At 44.0% G+C, this 20,559-nt stretch overlaps 1 protein-coding gene across 1 annotated transcript in view; it reads left to right on the top strand.

The window, feature by feature from the left end:
• LOC121879507 overlaps window positions 1–19,017 on the top strand; it is a 119,514-nt gene extending 100,497 nt beyond the window's left edge. Inside the window, exons 3-4 of the mRNA XM_042386164.1 lie at window positions 16,496–16,610; window positions 17,702–19,017. Of these exons, the coding sequence (XP_042242098.1) occupies window positions 16,496–16,610; window positions 17,702–17,906 (320 nt within the window). The 3' untranslated portion in view covers window positions 17,907–19,017. The remainder of the gene's footprint in view (window positions 1–16,495; window positions 16,611–17,701) is intronic.
• Window positions 19,018–20,559: the final 1,542 nt, after the last annotated feature.

Here is a 20,559-nt window from a genome sequence, read left to right as displayed (position 1 = left end):
TGTTTACTGTCTCATGTGTGTGTGTGTGTGTGTGTGTGTGTGTTGTGTGTGTGTGTGTGTGTGTGTGTGTGTGTGTCAAATCAATCGTCTGAATCTTTACGTGGGGAACAAAACTAAGAAAATTTTAAATTATGACTCGTGGACACGTAAGATCATGTGGAGTGTTAATAAATATAAATATAAATAATAACAATAAATAATAACACCAACACCAACACCAACAAATAATAATAATAATAATAATAATAACAAAAAATAATAACACTAACAACAACAACAAATAATAACACTAACAACAACAACAACAAATAATAATAACACTAACAACAACAACAACAAATAATAACACTAACAACAACAACAACAACATACATCAGAGTACAGTATATATAAAACAGTATAATAAGAGTTAAAACACGTCATGCATTAAGTAAGGACTGTTACCTGGAAGAAACTATTCACCAATATCAACAACAACAACATTCACAGGTATAATCACCTTGACACACCTGGATAACCTTTAATTAGAGTGAGGCAAAACATCTCTTTGCTGATTCTACTTTAATTCATTCAATATTTGTTGCTGTAATTATCTCGTCTGTCTGTCTGTCTGTCTGTCCCACATACGACGTGCCTACCCCTCAATAGAATGTCCCTCCCATCCCCTCTCCCATCACCAGCACGACCCTCCTGCTCCATCCCTCCCATCACCAGCAGACCTCTCCTTCATCCGCACCCCTCCCATCCCCTCTCCCATCAAGTACGACTACTCTTCCACATCTGTCTCATCACCATGTTCCTCCTCCTCTTCCTCTCCCCCCTCCTACCTCTCCTCTTCTCCTCTCCCATCTCCCCACCTCTCCACATGTCTCATCATCATATCTAAGTCCTAATCCTCCTCCTCCCTCCCCGATGTCTTCCTCTCCTTTCAAAATCACCAAAGGAAAATGACCCAAGGAGAAATTGAATTCATGTACTCACAGAAGCTCTAAAAGGTTACAACGCTATCATCAAGTAATCTAAGAACTGTTTGTGATTCTTGCCAGCACAGAGTTTTAATGACAGCAGCAAAGTTACGAAGGAAAAGTTGTATGCTAGTCGCCGGATTAACTCTTCGTTACACTGCCACTTTTATTCCTTTACACATTTTCAAGTTACGTGAAAAGCGGCGACAGGAAATTCGGTGGATATATTTCTTAAGTTTTTGTGATCATGTCGTTATTTTTCATTTGTGTTTTCGTATGATTTATTTTTGAGTGTATATTTCATTTACGTTTATTTTTAAGACATAAATAATGTAAATATATTTAATTAGTGTTTATATTTATCTAAAAAGAAAGAATTGTCAATTATATATTCGCAAAACAATACCCCCAAATAATTTTCACATATACAGTATATATCTCAAAATATATTTCAATTAAGGTGAAAAGAGGAAAATACAAGATATCTCGGGTGTAATCTACATGTAATTTGCATATGAAGTAAATCCATAACGTACACATCTCCTAAAGTCCTAAAACTTTCCAATCCGGTATATAAACTTTTTCTCGGATAACTTTGACCATCTAGGGACATTATGACTTTGCATCCAAAATACTGTGACTGTCTGAGAACTGAGGGTCATACTTGACTCTGTGTGTGTGTGTGTGTGTGTGTGTGTGTGTGTGTGTGTGTGTGTGTGTGTGTGTGTGTATGTAAGAACCACCTAATCTACTCTTACACATCAATATACAGAGTGAATAACAGCGAACAGGAAATCTATCGTTACCATTTCATATAAAACTAGTCAATAACAGCCTCTAGCAGATGAATGACAAATTATACAATACCAATCATCATTATACACTATACTAAGACTACTGAGTGATATAGTGATTTAAACTATCCTACCAGACGAAACACAATGAATAATGAACGTAAAAATGTGATAAAAAAAACAGAATTATGTGACCCTTGATAACTCGTTCACAAAACCAACAAAAATAGCGTGAACAAAAAAGTGAACATTGTGTATTCACCTGACTGTTCACTTTTGTTTTCGTGGGTTAATTTAGTCCCCCCACCACCCTACCAGTGTGTTCTATATGTGGTAACCGATAATTTGTCAATATGTCAGGTTATCATTTGTTTTTCGATGGTGAAATTAGCAGTGTTGTGTTGTGTTGTGTTCATCTAGTGATAGGAGAAAAGGGTGTAGTTTATTGATGATGATGATGATGATGATGATGATGATTGATTGATTGATTGATTATGATGAGTAGGTTATGCTAGTTTAAGGTAAGGTTATGTTCAATTAAATTAGGTTAGGTTAATAATCAAGAGGTGAAATAAACGGGGTGCCTAATCTACACATGATCCCTCCTGCAATATTTCTTTGTATAATGAAACGACACCAGAGTGAGAGGAGAAAGAGAGATAAAGAGTGATAAAGAGTGAGATAAAGAAAGATAAAGAGAAAAGGAGAGAGAGACAAAGAGAAAGAAAGTAATAGAGAAAGATAATGATAAAGAGAGAGGGAAATATATAGGAGAAAGAATAAGAGAGGAGAAATTTAGAAAGAGATAACTGCCCCCCCAATCCTTCCTGGGGGGAACTGCTGTCTGGTAATGGTGTGGGCAGGAGGTAACTGTTAAACTTGGGGGGTGAGGTGACTGGGTAGGGGTGGAGGTGACTGGGTAGGGGTGGAGGTGACTGCAGGGGTGGAGGTGACTGGGTAGGGGTGTGGGGTGACTGGGTAGGGGGTGAGGTGACTGGGTAGGGGTGTGAGGTGACTGGGAGGTGTGAGGTGACTGGGGAGGTGTGAGGTGACTGCAGGGGGTGGAGGTGACTGGGTAGGGGTGTGAGGTGACTGGGTAGGGGGGTGTGGGTGAGGTGACTGGTTAGGGGTGTGGAGGACTGGGTGGGAGGTGACTGCAGGGGTGTGAGGTGACTGGGTAGGGTGTGGGAGGTGACTGGGTAGGGGGTGAGGTGAGGGTGCAGGTAGGAGGGGGTGCAGGTGTGAGAGAGAGAGAGAGGGAGAGGAGGGGGGGAGGAGAGAGAGAGGGAGAGAGTGTGTGTGTGTGTGTGTTTGTCTTCAATATAACAGTGGTACATCCTGTCAATGTACACGTAAGCGTCCTGGAGTGGGGCGGGGGGGCAGAGGGGATGAGGGAGGAGCGAGGGGGTGGTAGAGAGAGAGGAGAGACTCGGTAGTGACGTGGGATTAACACACACGTCACCAATGACAGACCGATACAAAAAGAGCTGATTTTTTTTGTTGTATCCAGTGTGTGTGTGTGTGTGTGTGTGTGTGTGTGTGTGTGTGTGTGTGTGTGTGTTTGTCTTCATTATAACAGTGTGTACATCCTGTCAATGTACACGTAAGCGTCCTGGAGTGGGGCGGGCGGGAGGGGGGGGAGAGGGGTGAGGGGGAGCGAGGGGTAGGGTGGTAGAGAGAGTGAGAGAGACTCGGTAGTGACGTGGCCTGACACACACACGTCACCCAATATGACAGACGATACAAAAAAAAAGAGCTGATTTCTTTTTGTTGTATCCAGTGTGTGTGTATGTGTGTGTGTGTGTGTGTGTGTGTGTGTGTGTGTGTGTGTGTGTGTGTGTTTGTCTTCCATAACAGTGTGTAATCCTGTCAATGTACACGTAGCGTCTGGAGTGGGGCGGGCGGGGGGGCAGGGGGTGAGGGAGGAGCGGGTGGGTGGTAGAAGTGAGAGACTCGAGATGGCTGACAACACACGTCACCCAATATGACAGACCGATACAAAAAAAGAGCTTGATTTTTGTTGTATCGTGTGTGTGTGTGTGTGTGTGTGTGTGTGTGTGTGTGTGTGTGTCATCTACCTAACGTATTAAGGCAAACTCTGTACAAACGTTAAGCCTAATACTCGTGACATTTACCAACTTAACTTTCATTAATTACCCAAAACTACAGGTACAGTTACAAATATAAAACCAACGCAAAAAACTGATAATACAAAAAAAACACATCCACATTACAGAGAACCAACAAGTACTATGGCAGGTATATACATTACAGTGGGTGTTTTTTTTACCTGTATTTCCCAACTTTACATAATGCTGTTCGTTTTATCTTGCCTGACTTTTATTTTTGTTTTACACTTGCTAATAAAACTTTCAACAGTGTTATTATCTGTTTTATTTTATTGTCATTATTCGAGTCAATTAATGTTTAAATTTTCGTTGAGTTTCGTTGTTCCCTTTGTTAACCGTGTGTATCCTTCCCTTCTCCTCTCTCTCTTTTTATATGTCTCTATACATCTCTCTTTATTTATATATCTATTTCTGTTTATTTATCTCAATTGTCTCTATATTTCTATCTAAATCTATCTGTTTATCACTGTATCTCAATGCCCCTCTCTCTCTCTCCTCGGGTCAGTTTGTGTTCGCCTCGATCACCGACTTTAATCAACTCTTGGTCTCTCAATTTTACACAACTAACTTTTCCATCCCAGTAGTTAACACAGAACCTCTCTCAGGGCCGCTCTTCGTGTTGTTCACTTGCTGGCTATAAATATTTTTTTCACTATTTTTTTTCACATTTGGTCATTTTTTCTACACTTTCTGGCTATTCTTCCCTCACTTGGTGGTTATTTTACCTCATTTGGCTATTTTTCTGCAGTAAGCTATTTTTTGTTCACACTTGGTTACTTTTTTCCTACAATTCCTGGTTATTTTTCCCTCGCTTGGTGGTTATGTTTTCTATACGAGGCATTTTTTTTTCACCTTTGGCTATTATTTTCACCTTTGGCTATTTTTTTCACTCTTACTGGCTATATATCCACACTGTATATTTTTCAACCCCCTAAAGACCGAAGCTGGAACACAAACCTCCTTCTAATGACCTGACTTGACAAACAAACAAATACACGGTTCTAAAACTCATGATCGTTAGACACCACCGTATGTAAATCCACTGCCATTCTTTTTTGTTTGTTTCTATTTTAATACCAATGTGCTTGATAATTATCCTAAGTAATTTATGTGTTTAGTTTATTCTCGCTAAACGACTGTATTTTACTGCGCGTCCAGTCCAAAAAAGGTTGAAGTTAATGTGTCTATAAATCGTAGTGTTTTCTGACTACGAGTAACAAGACGCAGCTTTTATTTTTGGTCCTTCAATGAGAGGGATTAGGGAAGGCTGGGGTGGGGTGGGTGGGGTGGGGGTGGGGTGGGGTGTTGGTAGGGTGTGTGGGGTGTGGTGGGGTGTTGGTAGGGTGTGGTGTGGGTGGAGGGTGGGGTGGGGTGGGGTGGGGGTGTTGGTGGGGTGTGGTGTGGGGTGTGGTGGGGTGTTGGTAGGGTGTGGTGTGGGTAGGGTAGGGTGGGGTGGGGTGGGGTGGGGTGGGGTGTTGGTAGGGTGTGGTGTGGGTAGGGTGGGGTGGGTGGGGTGGGATGGGGTGTGGTGTTGGTAGGGTGTGGTGTGGGTGGGTGGGGTGGGTGGGTGGGGTGGGGTGTTGGTAGGGTTGGTGTGGGTGGTGGGGTGGGGTGTTGGTAGGGTGTGTGTGGGTGGGGTGGGGGGGGGTGTGTGGTGGGTGGGGTGGGGTGGGGTGGGGTGGGGTGGGGGTGGGGTGGGGTGTGGTAGGTGTGGTGGGGTGGGGTGGGGTGGGTGGGGTGGGTGGGGTGTGTGGTGTGGGTGGGGTGGGGTGGGGTGTGGGACAGGAGGTGGGGTGTTGGTAGGGTGTGGTGTGGGTAGGGGTGGGGTGGGGTGGGAGGGTGGGGTGGGGTGGGGTGTTGGGGGTGTGGTGGGGTGTGGTGGGGTGGGGTGGGGTGGGGTGGGGTGTGGTGTGGGTGGGGTGTGGGTGTGGTGTGGGTGGGGTGGGGTGTGGGACCGGGGAGGTGGGGTGTTGGTGGGGTGTGGTGGGGTGGGGTGTGGGGGGTGGGGTGGGGTGGGGTGGGGTGGGGTGGGTGGGTGTGGTGTGGGTGGGGTGGGGTGTGGGACAGGGGAGGTGGGGTGTTGGTGGGGTGTGGTGTGGTGGGGTGGGGTGGGGTGGGGTGTGGTGGGGTGGGGTGGGGTGGGGTGTGGGACGGAGGAGGTGGGGTGCTGGTGGGGTGTGGTGTGGGTGTGGTGTGGTGTGGGTGGGGTGGGGTGGGTGGGTGTGGGGTGGGGTGGGGTGGGGTGGGGTGGGCGGGGGGGGTGTTGGTAGGGGTTGTGTGGTGTGGTGGGGTGGGGGTGGGGGTGGGTGTGGGACGGGTGGGGTGTTGGGGTGTGGTGTGGGTAGGGTAGGGGTGGTGGGGGGTGGGGTGGGTGTGTGGGACAGGGGGAGGTGGGGTGTTGGTAGGGTGTGGTGTGGTGTGGTGGGGTGGGGTGTGGTGGGGTGGGGTGTGGGACAGGGGAGGTGGGGTGTTGGTGGGATGTGGTGTGGGTAGGGTGGGGTGGGGTGGGGGTGGGGTGGGTGGGGTGTGGGTGGGTGGGGTGTGGGGTGGGTGTGGGGCAGGGGGGAGGTGGCGGTGTCGGACGGGGAGGTGGGGTGTGGGACAGGAGGGCTAATCCATAAATACTGTTGTACTACATCTTACGCCCTTATTATTAAACAACATCTTCCTTTGAAGAGGTCGTCGTGTTTCAACGAGTTTTAAACTAAATGAGTCCTGAGGACACCTTAGTACAGAACTTAACGGGCGGTGTGGTGGTAAAATGAACTAATTTCAATAAAATTAATTCATATTATTGGGTTAGTTAATTACCACCACCGCGTTAAATTGCAGGATTCAGTTCCCTCCTACTTGACTTCAGGGACGTTAAGAGTCTCTCTTCCTCTGGTAAAAATAACTATATTAACTCGTAACTTGTACAAGGAGGCCAGCTAAGGAGGCGTGCTACAGAGGTGGGTTGCCGTGAGTGTCCCCAGTCTCCAGGCATTCATGAGACAGCTTCGTGATCATCGACACAAGAGAGGGGGAGGGAGGGAGGGGGGATGGTGATGTATTGTGTCGCCAGACCCTGAGAACCACAACAGGACGCGCCACTCGTCAAGTGTGTTGACAGATATAACAGGTTGTTCAACTGGCGACAACTGTGTTGAGGGTGCTTACAACAACCTAGCTCGTTAGTCACATATCACATATATACATAATTAATATGGGTGCCAAAGATAAAATATGCTAATAGACGCTATAGGTCATTGTGTGTTGATGTAATGTATGGGGAGAAATACCATAAATAATGTTGATACAATAAAATTTCGCGTAACTTCCAACTGAATAGAATGAGTCATCTCTTGTGTGTGTGTGTGTGTGTGTGTGTGTGTGTGTGTGTGTGTGTGTGTGAGAGAGAGAGAGAGAGAGAGTGTGTGTGTGTGTGTGTGTAAAGGGAGATAGTCGCACCACAAAGACTGATCATTACTACACGGTCACGTCTACCTCCTGCCACTGGAAGTCGTACAGTCCTTCCTGCGACCCTTTGAGAATATAAAGAATATAACCAAATGCAATAAAACGGAACAAAAAATTTATACCAAGAAAATAAACACGTCACGAAACTGGGCGGAAGCCAGACGACACGACCCCCAGCCCAACCCAGCCCCACCCCAGCCTCACCCCAGCCCAGCCCAGCCCCAGCAGCCACGAGTGATGTTAGTGTCTCTCAGCCTCCTGATGATACACTCCTGAGAGCGATCATTGATTACGTCAACACAAGGATAAAAACACTCATGAAAAATGTATGAGTCTTAAGAGTCACCACAGTTCTTCATCCGTCCTACACCCATCCTAGAGTGGTGGTGGACGACGTGGGTGAGGAGGATACAAGGTGGTTACCGGCGTGGGTGACGTGGGGGATACAAGGAGGCAGCCAGGGAGCCACGGACCCTATTTCTTACGGGTCTTGAGGGGGCAGCTTGGTCCATGAAGGAATGGGAAATTATTCTTTAGAAAACTCATGTGAGAGTGTAGGTTATATTTTCGTCCCTGTGAAAATAACCTCGTCTTACATTTTATACTGAAAACAACAACAATAATAATAATAACAACAATAACAATAATAACAACATTGAATTCTATATAGGAGACAGTTCTTCAAAAATCACCGGACAGCTTTAGCACATGACCATAACGAAACAGTAGTAGTGACGAGAGAAGACAGCTGGATGGTCCGACTCTAAGGGCCTGAGAGATAAGAGAGATATGAAGAGTTGGTCATATCATCTCACTTCTATCAACTAACTGCTCTCAAATTCAACAGGCTGAGAGCTCTTGATCTGTTCATGATTCCTCAACTCCATAAAAATTTCTCCTACTTTTCACACTTCGTAAAAAAATCCAGACATTTTCCAAAAAGTTAATTAAGGAAAGATGAAAGTAAGGATATTGGTAAAGGTGGATGGTGGGTCCTTATCGTGATTAACAAGAAGGAGAAACTCTTCATCAAAACTAATTCTATATTTTGATGATTTGGTTAGGTTAGGTTAGATGAAGAAAAATCATCAACTGATAAAGATAGAGAAACAAGAATAAGTGAATTTTCTCTAGTCTTCTCCGTGTGACCTTGTTCTGCCATCGAGAGTATTGAGGGATGCTCTCTGCACATCGTCTCATAGTTCGCATTTATAGAAAGTTTCATAAAATTGTCTTGGAAATTTTCAAAGCCACAGACACAAGAAATTGACAGACAGACTAAGTGACAATTATATACCTCCAAAACCTGAGGCATAATAAAGTAAATAAAAATAAACTACAAAACTTGTGAAAATAAAACTTCAATTTTGTTTACATATTTACAACTATTTTTAAACTTAGCAAAATATTTCACTACTGGATTTTCACATTTTAGTTAATCCACAAAGCCCGAGTCACTCAAATATTAACTAGGTAATATTTATCTTTCAAATACAGATAATTGGATGTTAACTATACCAAACCCTATTAACTACACCATACAAACACCTACACCATATAACACAAGTGTAGCCAAAACGTCCAAACAAAACACAAGTGTAGCCAAAACATTAAAATAAAACACAGGTGTAGCCAAAACGTCCAAACAAAACACAACACACTGTACTGGGGACAATAAACCTCCAATATAACAGAGGCATGAGCTACAATGTTGGCCAGCCCATCAAACGCAGTAAAACACGACGGCCAAATTGAAACGACAAACTCAACTCCGTGAGCCGTTTTTACCGACGGTGTTAAGACTCCCGACGGCGCCACGGTTGAATTGTTGTATTGTTTGATGCGGCAGCCAGGTGGACGATGCGGGAGAGGCAGCCAGGTGAATGATGCAGGTAGAGAGGCAGCCAGGTGAACGATGCAGGTGCGGCAGCCAGGTGGATGATGCAGGTAGAGGCAGCAGCCTGGTGAACGATGCGATAGAGCGGCAACCAGGTGAACGATGCAGGTAGAGCATAAGCGCAGCCAGGTGAACGATGCAGGTAGAGCAGCAAGCCAGGTGAACGATGCAGGTAGAGCAGAAGCAGCAGCCAGGTGAACGATGCAGGTAAAGAGGCTAATTGAGTTTTACCTTGATGCCTTTATGATTTCGTCCAGGTATTACTGAAAGCGGCGGCGACAATGACAGACAATAATACGGGAACTATTATTATTTGGTGTTGGCAGAGGAGCGACACAGCCATTCTGTCTTGAGTTCGCTGTCGACACGTGACTGTTTTAGTAATCTCTCTCTCACCCAATCACTGTCTGTCTTGTCTTTCTGTCTGTCTTTCACACATTCACTATCTGTCTGTCTGTCTGTCTCTCTGACCTTTAATGATTGAGTGATTATGCCTTAAATCTCACTAAAATATTTATCCGTACTCTCTCTCTCTCTCTCTCTCTCTCCTTATAAAATAACTTCCTATGCCTTATAACAACAACAATAATAATAATAATAATAATAATAATAATAATAATAATAATAATAATAATAAGCCATTAGCTTACTACCGTGGACAGCCAACTGGATTATTGATTCGAAATAGTAAATTATCATATCGTCAGCACCAATATTCATCACATCGTCAGCACCAATATTCATCACATCGTCAGCACCAATATTCATCACATCGTCAGCACCAATATTCATCACATCGTCAGCGCCAATAATTATCACATCGTCAGCACCAATATTCATCACATCGTCAGCGCCAATATTCATCACATCGTCAGCGCCAATATTCATCACATCGTCAGCGTAATATTCATCACATCGTCAGCGCCAATATTCATCACATCGTCAGCGCCAATATTCATCATTCATCACATCGTCAGCACCAATATTCATCACATCGCCAGCACCAATATTCATCACATCGTCAGCACCAATATTCATCACATCGTCAGCACCAATATTCATCACAACGTCAGCACCAATATTCATCACATCGTCAGCACCAATATTCATCACATCGCCAGCACCAATATTCATCACATCGTCAGCACCAATAATTATCACAACGTCAGCTCAATCTTATCAATTAATTATCAAAGCGCTTTCCACCATAAATTGTGATGTGATACCATAACAGTTGGTGGCAGTATAGTGTGTCATGGTGGGCGTGATGATGGGCGTGATGGTGGGCGTGATGATGGGCGTGATGGCGGGTATGATGGTGGGCGGATGGTGGGCGTGATGGTGGGTGTGATGGTGGGCGTGATGGTGGGCGATGGTGGGCGTGATGGTGGGTATGATGGTGGGCGTGATGATGGGCGTGATGGTGGGCGTGATGGTGGGCGTGATGGTGGGCGTGATGGTGGGTGGATGGTGGGCGTGATGGTGGGCGATGGTGGGTATGATGGTGGGCGTGATGATGGGCGTGATGGTGGGCGATGGTGGGTATGATGGTGGGCGTGATGGTGGGCGGATGGTGGGCGTGATGGTGGGTGTGATGGTGGGCGTGATGGTGGGCGTGATGGTGGGTATGATGGTGGGCGGATGATGGGCGTGATGGTGGGCGCATTAACGACTTCTCACCACCAACAATACTGATGATGGATGACACTCACGACCTCATAGGATGAGGAAGAAGAGGAAGAGGAGGAGGAGGAGGAGGAGGAGGAGGAGGAGGAGGAGGAGGAGGAGGAGGAAAAAGAGAGGAGGAGGAGGAAGAAGAGGAGGAATAAGGAAGAAGAAAAGGAGGAGGAGGAGGAGGAGTAGAATGAATCTCACTAAATTAATGACCCACCTTTCTCACTAAATTAATGACCCACCTTTCCAATAGACCAATCAACACTCACCTTCCTCTATGACGTCAAATACACGGGACCAATCCTCACCAAATATGGATATAAACAAACTATGACGTCATAATCTGTGGACAGGTGTATTGTCATGTTAAATCAGACAGGTGTATTGTCATATTAAATCCGACAGGTGTATTGTCATGGAAGATCAAACAGGTGTGGACAGTTTAAAGTCTAATTAAATTAACCAAACTAAACACCATCTTTTAGAGTAAACTAAATCTTCACATTCTTAAAAAAAAAATCAGAAATCGACTCAGGTCTTTACGAGTAATTTAAACTTTCAAATCTGAACTTTTAATGTTGAAAGTAAATTAAACTTAAAAATCCCTAAAAATCTGAACTCTCCAACTTAAAAAATAAATAAATAAATACCGGTCAGAAAAATCCACCCAACCTTTGCCTCAACTTTCAAACACAATAAAACAGAATGATATTGAAAACCTTGGCATCCCACAACACATGAAAAGAGACTAAGGAATCCATACTATTTCTTGAAGGAACTCTCGACCTTAATCAGTGAATTTTGGTGATCCTTATTTCAACATTTTCCACTAACTATCTTATCCTGTCAGTCCCAATGTTAAACCTAGATATTGAACGAAGACCAGAAACAAACTCTCCACTACCACCACATCACTGTATCTAAATTGGTACAGAGCAAAGAATTGTTATAGAAGTATTTACACAGTTTTATTTAGTTTCTACTGAGTCTCGTGTCTTTGAAATTAATTTAAGTTTTTCCTAAAATTTTACGATTTTATTTTACTTAGAAGCGTGAGTGTACGGAGACATGTGTTCTGAGGTGTAGTGGAGTCCATAAGCTCCCCCATACACCACTTTCACCCGCCATACACTCCCTCACCCTTACACACACCCTCATCATCCATCCACACACACACACACACCCTTTACCCACACACATACACCCCGATCACACACCCACCCACACCACCACTAGACACTGCCTGGTGAACAAAGAGCCATTACCACCACAACAACAACAGCCTCAACCAGCATAATTCATGGGTGAAGCACCATCACTCATCCACCTCTCATCATAATTGGATCCCCGGAATCATAAATTAAGGTGTATTCCCTCATCGCAAGTCAGGTCAGAGGCTAAGCGAGGTAGTCCCATGGAGGTAGGGAGAGAGGCCAGGTGAGGTAAGGTGAAGTTGCTTTTTAACTGTGTGAGGTCTTCTTGTCAGCTGGCCGCCATGGGATACTCTTCCGGTCTAAAACTACACCGTGACTTCCTTTGAAATTCTGACTTAATTTTCATGCACATTCTGATATTCCGAAACGTAGATATGGTTAGGTTAGGTTAAGGGTGAGAGAGGTACGAATCTTCAGGTGATCTCAATTTGTTTTCTCAATCCTCTCCGTAATCTTAATCTACTTACCAATTAATAAAAAAAATGGAACGTTGTCTCAATTATACAAAAAAAAAATCTACAAAAATATAGCCAGGTAAACCCCGGTAATTACTCACCTGTGTCCTCAAACCAGTAATTAGCAGCCACGGTTCTATACCTTCTATATGGTGCAGTAAAACCAGCTTTTAATCTTATCTAATTACCCCCCCCCCCCACCTTCTTCCCTCACTAGACGCGATGGGGGGAGGGGGGAGGAGGTGTGGTGTGGTGTGGTGTGGGGTGGGGTGGGGTGGGGTGGGGTTGGGGTGGGGGTGGTGTGGGGTGGTGTGGTGTGGAGAGGAAGATGGCTTGAAGTCCTAAGCAAATACACGTAAAGCATAAGGTTAGGTTAGGTTCAACACAACAAAAGAATCTGAACAGGTATACTCAGGTGTGACAGAAACACTCATTACCTACCAAACTCCTGCACACACACATTAAGCACCACCGAGAGTGTTTATGTTAAGAGTAATCACCGTTGAATTAAATTGAAACAGAAAAATACAGATACAGAGTGGAAAATAATAACAATATTAACATGGCTGAGCCAGTTGAGAACCTGAGCTCTCTTTTAGGCACCTGATATATACTATACATTAATCTCAAGGAAGTATTATGTAACATTTAGTAACATCTGGAATAGTACAATAGCATGGTGGTGTACAGTGCACGGCTGCCCAGTACACTACACCTGGTGATAGCGAGTCCGTGGAGTACACCTGACTGGGATCATATGGAAATTAGCACCAACCAACTAAAGCATATTTCACCTGATGATTAAACACCCTAACGCTACCTAGGGGAGGTTAGATTACTGTTAGGTTAGGTTAGGTTAGGGTAGGGTAGGGTGGGGTGGGGTAGGGTAGGGTGGGGTAGTGAAATAGGCTGTGGGAGCTAATCTTCAGGTGAAGTAAGCTGACGTTACGCCACACACGCTTACATTTCCTCTCTCCCTCCCCTCCTTCATTCTCTCTCCCCCTTCTCTATTTCTTCTCTTCCCTTCCACGCTTTCTTCTCTCCCTCCTCTCTTTCCCTCATCAATTTCTCTTCTCTCTCCCTCATCCAGTTCTCCTATCTCTCTCTCCCTCATTTCTCCTCTCTCCCTCCCGTCATTCATCCCCTTTCTCCCTCTTCCAATTCTTCTCTTTCCTTCCTCCATTTCTTCTCACACCCTCCTCCAATTTTTCTCTCCCTCCTCTCCTCTTCCCTCTTCTCAAGACGTCTGGCCACCCCACCCCCACCCCTCTCGACCACCCACGAGTCTATCTGATATTCATTCTTCTCTCCCTAAAAGGGTTTAACACTTAGACCTGTCACAGCTCCCTAGGTGGCCTCTCACACTCGCCTCCTCCCTGCTTACCTTATCAGTCTTGAGCATCAACCTCTCATACCTCCTTAAGTTCTTCCGTTTCTCTTTGTTCCTCTTCACGTTATCTCTCACAGGATACTTGAACCTACAGTATAAGCCTTACACCTGACCTAACCTAACCTAGCCTAACCTTTAAGCCTTACACCTAACCTAACGTCACCTCACCTCCTCACGTCACGTCACCCCGTCACCTAACATTAACCTAACCTAACCCAACCTAACCTAACTTCACCTAACCTCACCTCAATTAATTAACTCCTCGTACACTATGCTCCCGCCCTTTGGTTTGTTTACATCTAGGCGGCGTCAGCTGATCAGGCGAGGTACACCAGGTAATATAGCATTAACTATCACCTGTAGACGCTCACTATAGATTACACCATTAAAGGTAACTGTTAAGAGAGGGTTAATGGCGCTCTTAACCTGTTCTGTTAAAGGAGTATCATTCTAGTATATCATAAACAACTACTTATAATATCCACATCATTAACACAACCCTGAACCAGTTGAAATACCCGCATCATTAACGCAACCTTGAACCAGTTAAAATATCCACATTTTCACAACCTTATAACTTAAAATATCCACATCATTAACACAACCCTGAACCAGTTAAAATACCCATATCATTAACACAACCCTGAACAAGTTAAAATACCCACATCATTAACACAACCCTGAACAAGTTAAGGGAACACATCATTAACACAACCCTGAACAAGTTAAAGGAACACATCAGCCTAAACTTCCACCTGAATAATAAACAAATACCATTACGAAAGTCAACAGGAAGTTTGTAAATCTTAAAAACTTCCCAAAATGACATCGTGAGTAGGAAACCTCTTCAGTGTCGAATTTGAAGAAGTTTCCTCCAAGTGAGATGTTACTTTGTGTCGCCAAGGAGAGAAAAATGTTTGTGGGAACAGGGGGTGGGGGTTAGGTTAGGTTAAGTGCTGAAAATATTTTGTATACATTGTTATTGTCCAGGAAATAAAGGTGAAGAATTAGAGTCTCTCTCTCTCTCTCTCTCTCTCTCTCAGACATACCCATATACCTGCATTGTTTATTTACAATACAGGACAAATCAATGGAAACTTTTATGTCGATTTTACTGAATAAACATATATCTATCTATCTATCTCACCCACCTACCCATCCTCCCACTCATCCTCCCACCCACACACATAAGAACATAAGAAAATAAGGAGTCTGCAATAGGCCGGTTGGCCTGTGCATGGCAGCTCCTGTCGAGAGTTACTACCACTCCCTATCATCCATGAATCTATCCAGCCTCCCTTTGAAACTTTCCAGCGTTCCAGCACTTACTACAAGGTTGCTAAACTTGTTCCACTCGTCCACCACCCTATTTGTAAACCAGTTCCTTCATATCTCCCTCCTAAACCTAAACTTATCCAACTTGAATCCGTTGTTCCGAGTCCTATCCTGTTCGGATATTATAAGAACTTTATCTATATCCCCTTTATTGATTCCTTTCACCCACTTGAATACTTCTATCATATCTCCCCGCACTCTTCGTCTTTCCAGGGAATGCAAGTTTAGCTTCTTTAACCTATCCTGATATGGAAGATTTCTAAGTCCCGGAATCATTTTCGTCATTCTTCGCTGCACCGACTCTAGTGAATTGATATCCATTCTATAATAAGGGCACCAGAACTGAACCGCATACAGTAATCGAGGTGCGGCCTGATTAGCGCAAGATATAGTTGCAATAAGACCTCTGCACTCTTATTACTTACACTTCTAGATATAAAACCCAATACTCTGTTTGCCTTATTTCGAACATTAACGCACTGTTTTCTAGGCCGTAGGTCCGGGCTTAAAAGTACCCCTAGGTCTCTTTCACTAGTCGACTTCTCTAGGTTGATGTTGTTAAGGCTGTATACATTGACAGTATTTGTTCTTCCAATATTAAGTACGCTGCACTTGCTGGTGTTGAATTTCATTTGCCATTTTTCAGACCACCCCTGCAGTTTATTTAGATCCTCCTGTAATGCATTTGCATCCTGCCCTGAATTAATCTGCCGCCCTATTTTGGTGTCATCCGCAAACTTGCTTATGTCACTGCTGATCCCAGTATCTAGATCGTTTATGTAGATTATGAACAAGAGTGGGCCTAGTACTGACCCCTGGGGAACCCCACTGGTTACACAGCCCCACTCAGATTTAACACCATCTACGCTGACCCTCTGAGTTCTATCGGTGAGCCATGATTTTATCCAATTTAAAACTTTCCCCTCGATACCATGAGCCTTAATTTTTCTCAGAAGCCTCTGATGCGGTACTCTGTCAAATGCTTTGCTAAAGTCTAAGTAATTAGACACCCACCCACCCATCCACACACACACTATTACACTACACACTCCACCCACCCACCCACTCACTCCACTCCACCACTCCACCCCACCCACCCACACCAGGCAGCACAATAGTCCTAAATTGATGCCCAAAACACAACTCTGCCAGCATGTCCTAAGTGCTGTCCTCCTATCCATAGACGAGGCGCGGCGAGAGTCGGAGGACGGCGGAGACCGGAGAGCCAGGAGATCCAGGAGATACTGCGAGGAGGACGAGGGGCAGGCCAGCAAGAAGAAGGATGACGAGGACGATGAGTAAGTCAGTCGTCTCATAGTGCTGGGGTGTGAGGGTGGGAGGGAGGGTCAGGGGAGGGAGAGAGGGTCAGGGGAGGGTAGGAGAGGGCTGGGAGGGAGGGTCAGGGGAGGGTCAGGGGAGGGTAGGGAGAGGGTCAGGGGGGAGAGGGGTCAGGGGAGGAGGGGCCAGGAGGGAGGGTCAGGAGGGGAGACAGGAGGGTAGGAGAGGTCTGTGGGAGGGAGAGAGAGGGTCAGGAGGGAGGGAGGTAGGGGAGGTGGGGAGGGAGAGGAGGCAGGGGAGGGAGAGGGAGGAGAGGAGAGAGAGGGAGAGAGAGAGAGAGAGAGAGAGAGAGAGAGAGAGAGAGAGAGAGAGAGAGAGAGAGAGAGAGAGAGAGAGAGAGAGAGAGAGAGAGAGAGAGAGAGAGAGAGTGAACAAACCTGGAAAATTTATAGTATCAAGAGTAAAGTATTTGACGCATAATAAAGTTTTTTGCATGACATACATAAACTATTCCTTTAAAGTCTAAAACATATACATAATTTACGGAACATTCCTCTTAAATCTGGGATGTCTAATCTTCAGGTGAAATAAACTGGGGTGTTTATTCTTCAGGTGCTCCCAGTTATAAAAGCTATACCGTATATTACTAACACCACATCTTGTAATCCGCTTTAAATAACCTAACCTAACCTAACCCCACCTAGCCTAACCTAGCCTAGCCTAACCTAATCTAACCTAACCTAACCCCACCTAACCTAACCTAGCCTAGCCTAGCCTAACCTAACCCCACCTAACCTAACCTAACCCCACCTCCCGCCGTCGTTCAAGTTCTTCAGTTATTGTATCACTCTCAATGTAGCAGCTATCTGTTCATCAGTGGGCGACACCAAGGGGACCACTCCACTAACGCCCTACTCAAGCCTTCCTCATCCACCTCCTCCTCTCTCTCCTTCCTCTCACCCACCTTCCTCTCACCCACCTTCCTCCTCCTCTCACCCACCTTCCTCATCCTCCCTCTCTCTCTCTCTCTCACATATATAACCCCCTCCCATTCTCTCCCTCACATAACCATCTCACACACACTAACTCTCCCCCATCTCCACCCTTCCAGAGAGATGTTGAACCCACTAGTATACCGCGAGACGCTGTCGGGACGGTCGAGGCGAGGTGGGATGATGCGACGAGCCTACACCCCAGATCGTGATGCCCTCAGCCGCTCCACCGCTGCCGCCGCCTCCCTCAGATCACGCTCACATTCCCAACCTCCAGAGATCAACCACAACGATGTGTCCAGGCGCCAACGCAAGAAGAAGTAGAAAAAGGAAGAGATAGATAAGCAGAAGATAATGATGATAATAGCAATACAAGGAGACACTGTTGTTGATGACACGAGTAGATGACAGTCAGATTACACATGAGGACATACCAGTTATAGTTCGCCAGTTCAAGGAATATTACAGTCACTAAATTAAAGTGGGGGTAACAGTCAGAACAATAATCTGACTGTTAACTACTTATTTATTTATTTTTAATTACAATCAGGTCAAATAAATGGTCCAGTTATAATCTAAAGAACTGTTCACATGTCGGAGAAAATGTCAATTAAAGTTAAAACGAAAGATGTAAACAAAATGACACGATAACGAGAGTAAACGAAACACAAACAAGAAACAAGCGAGAATGAAGATGTAAGAGATGGAAAAGATAATACGATAACGTGAGTAAACAAAATACAAACAAGAAAGAGGATAAAGAAGACAAAGAAAGAAGACAATTCAAAACACAAGATTTGTTTGGTATTTATAAACGAATAAAAATATAAACATTGTCTTCACAGTTTTCACAAAGGTAAACAATTAGAGCTTTAAGAAACGTTTATGCTATGGGATTACAGTGAAACGTTGATGAAAAGATTACAGTCAAACGTTTATGCTTATGAGAAGATTACAGTCAAACGCTTAGGCTAAGGATAAAATTACAGTCAAACGTTTAAGCTTTGAGAAGATTACAGTCAAACGTTTAAGCTTAAGTGAGATTACAGTCAAACGTTTAAGCTTAGAAAATTACAGTCAAACGTTTATGCTTATGAGAAGATTACAGTCAAACGTTTAAGCTTATGGGATTTTGCAGTCAAACGCTTAAGCTTAGGAGAAGATTACAGTCAAACGTTTATGCTATGAGGAAACTATATTGAGGCCCACAATATATATATATATATACATACATACATGGCTGGAGGGGGGGGGGGGCGAACACGAGAGCTCACAATTACGAGTCACATGTCATTAGTATCTCAAGTTCGGTAATCCCCGCTGGTATCTCAAGTTCGGTAACACTCTCCTTCGCCTATTACGAAAAATTATGAACAAGAATTCCCCCTCCCTCCCCCCACGATATGAACACCATGATGAACACCGTGATGAACACCATGATGAATACATAAAATAACAAACATTGAACAGTAATAGTCGAGCGTTTTACATACATACATACAGACGATAAAACCTCACGTTAACTGGTACTACCTAACGAAAAAAATAAAAAATAATAGGAACTAATAAATAGCAGGGGGTATCCTATTGGGTATATTGGAAGTCATATAGCCCGGGAAATATAGGACAAAAAATATATATGAAAGTTATAGAGAGAAACACAACAACTTTACTCAATAGAATCGGTTTTTTGTTGTTGTCGGTTATCGTGTTGTTAAATCCGGTAAAAGAATTCAACGAGTGTGTGTGTGTATATGACCGGATCGTTTTCCCATGCACTTCAAATTTTACTGTTTTTTTTTTCCCTCAACAATCTTTATGGAAATACAAATATTCGTTCGATAAATTTCCCCCGCTTTTATTATCATCATCATCATCACCACGACGGTAAGGGATTTATTTTGATTCAACTTTAAATTAAAATCATTGTAAATTAAGACATGAACAAGATCAGAATAATTTTTAGAACTGTAGCACAAACACACACACACCCTTAACAAAGACTATGGTAGTTCAGTCGCGCCATTAACCACTAACATCCCTACAGTTCAGTCGCGCCATTAACTAATATATTTTTTTAAATTACAATCAAGTCAAATAAATAGTCCAGTTACAATCGTAAGAACTGTTTATCGGTAACGCCATTAACCAATAACATCACTAACAGTTCAGTCGCGCCATTAACCACTAACATCCCTACAGTTCAGTAGTGTCATTAACCACTAACATCACTATATCGGTTCGGTCGCGCCATTACAACCACCAACGTCACTATGGTTCACAGTCGCGCCATTAACCTATAACGTCACTATAATTTACAAGTCGCGCCATTAACCTAACATCACCACAGTTCAGTCGCGCCATTAACCACTACATCACTACAGTTCAAGTCGCACCATTCCTAGCTCCATCGAGCCTCCTCACCTGCCTGTATTCGTAGCAGAATTAAATTATCTAAAAGAAAACACCTAACTAATATTTAACTACAAGTTAACTTATTACAACATATCATTTCACAACCCTAGCATTATAGTTCACCCCAAAGGAAGGTACACACTTGACCTGGTTACAAGTTCACCCCCAGGGAAGGTACACATTTGGCCAGGGAAGGTACACATTTGGCCTGCTGGTTCTAAGGATAATAAGTTCACCCCCAAGGAAGGTACACACTTGGCATGCAGGTTGAGGGCTCTCCATCACTACAACTTCCTCCTCAGCACACACTCAGTCAGGCAAGTTAAAAAAATAAAAATAAATACAAAAGAAACTCTCATTTTCTTCTTCTGAAATACGTGATGAATCTTACCCTTATTGAGTTAATTAAAAACAATTATTTAATTATCCAGAATGGCTTAGAATTAGTACAAAACACAATACTAATATTTACCAATTTAAAATACACTTAATTGCAAGAGAATGATACCCCCTGTGTATATTATTTATAATCTACCCTAAGGCCCCCCCCCCAGTGTGGTAG

Source organism: Homarus americanus, unplaced genomic scaffold (assembly GCF_018991925.1).
Source record: "Homarus americanus isolate GMGI-L3 unplaced genomic scaffold, GMGI_Hamer_2.0 scaffold32340, whole genome shotgun sequence".
Lineage (NCBI taxonomy): Eukaryota > Metazoa > Arthropoda > Malacostraca > Decapoda > Nephropidae > Homarus > Homarus americanus.
Note: the sequence above shows the minus strand (reverse complement) of the source record. Positions and strands in the feature narration are given on the sequence as shown.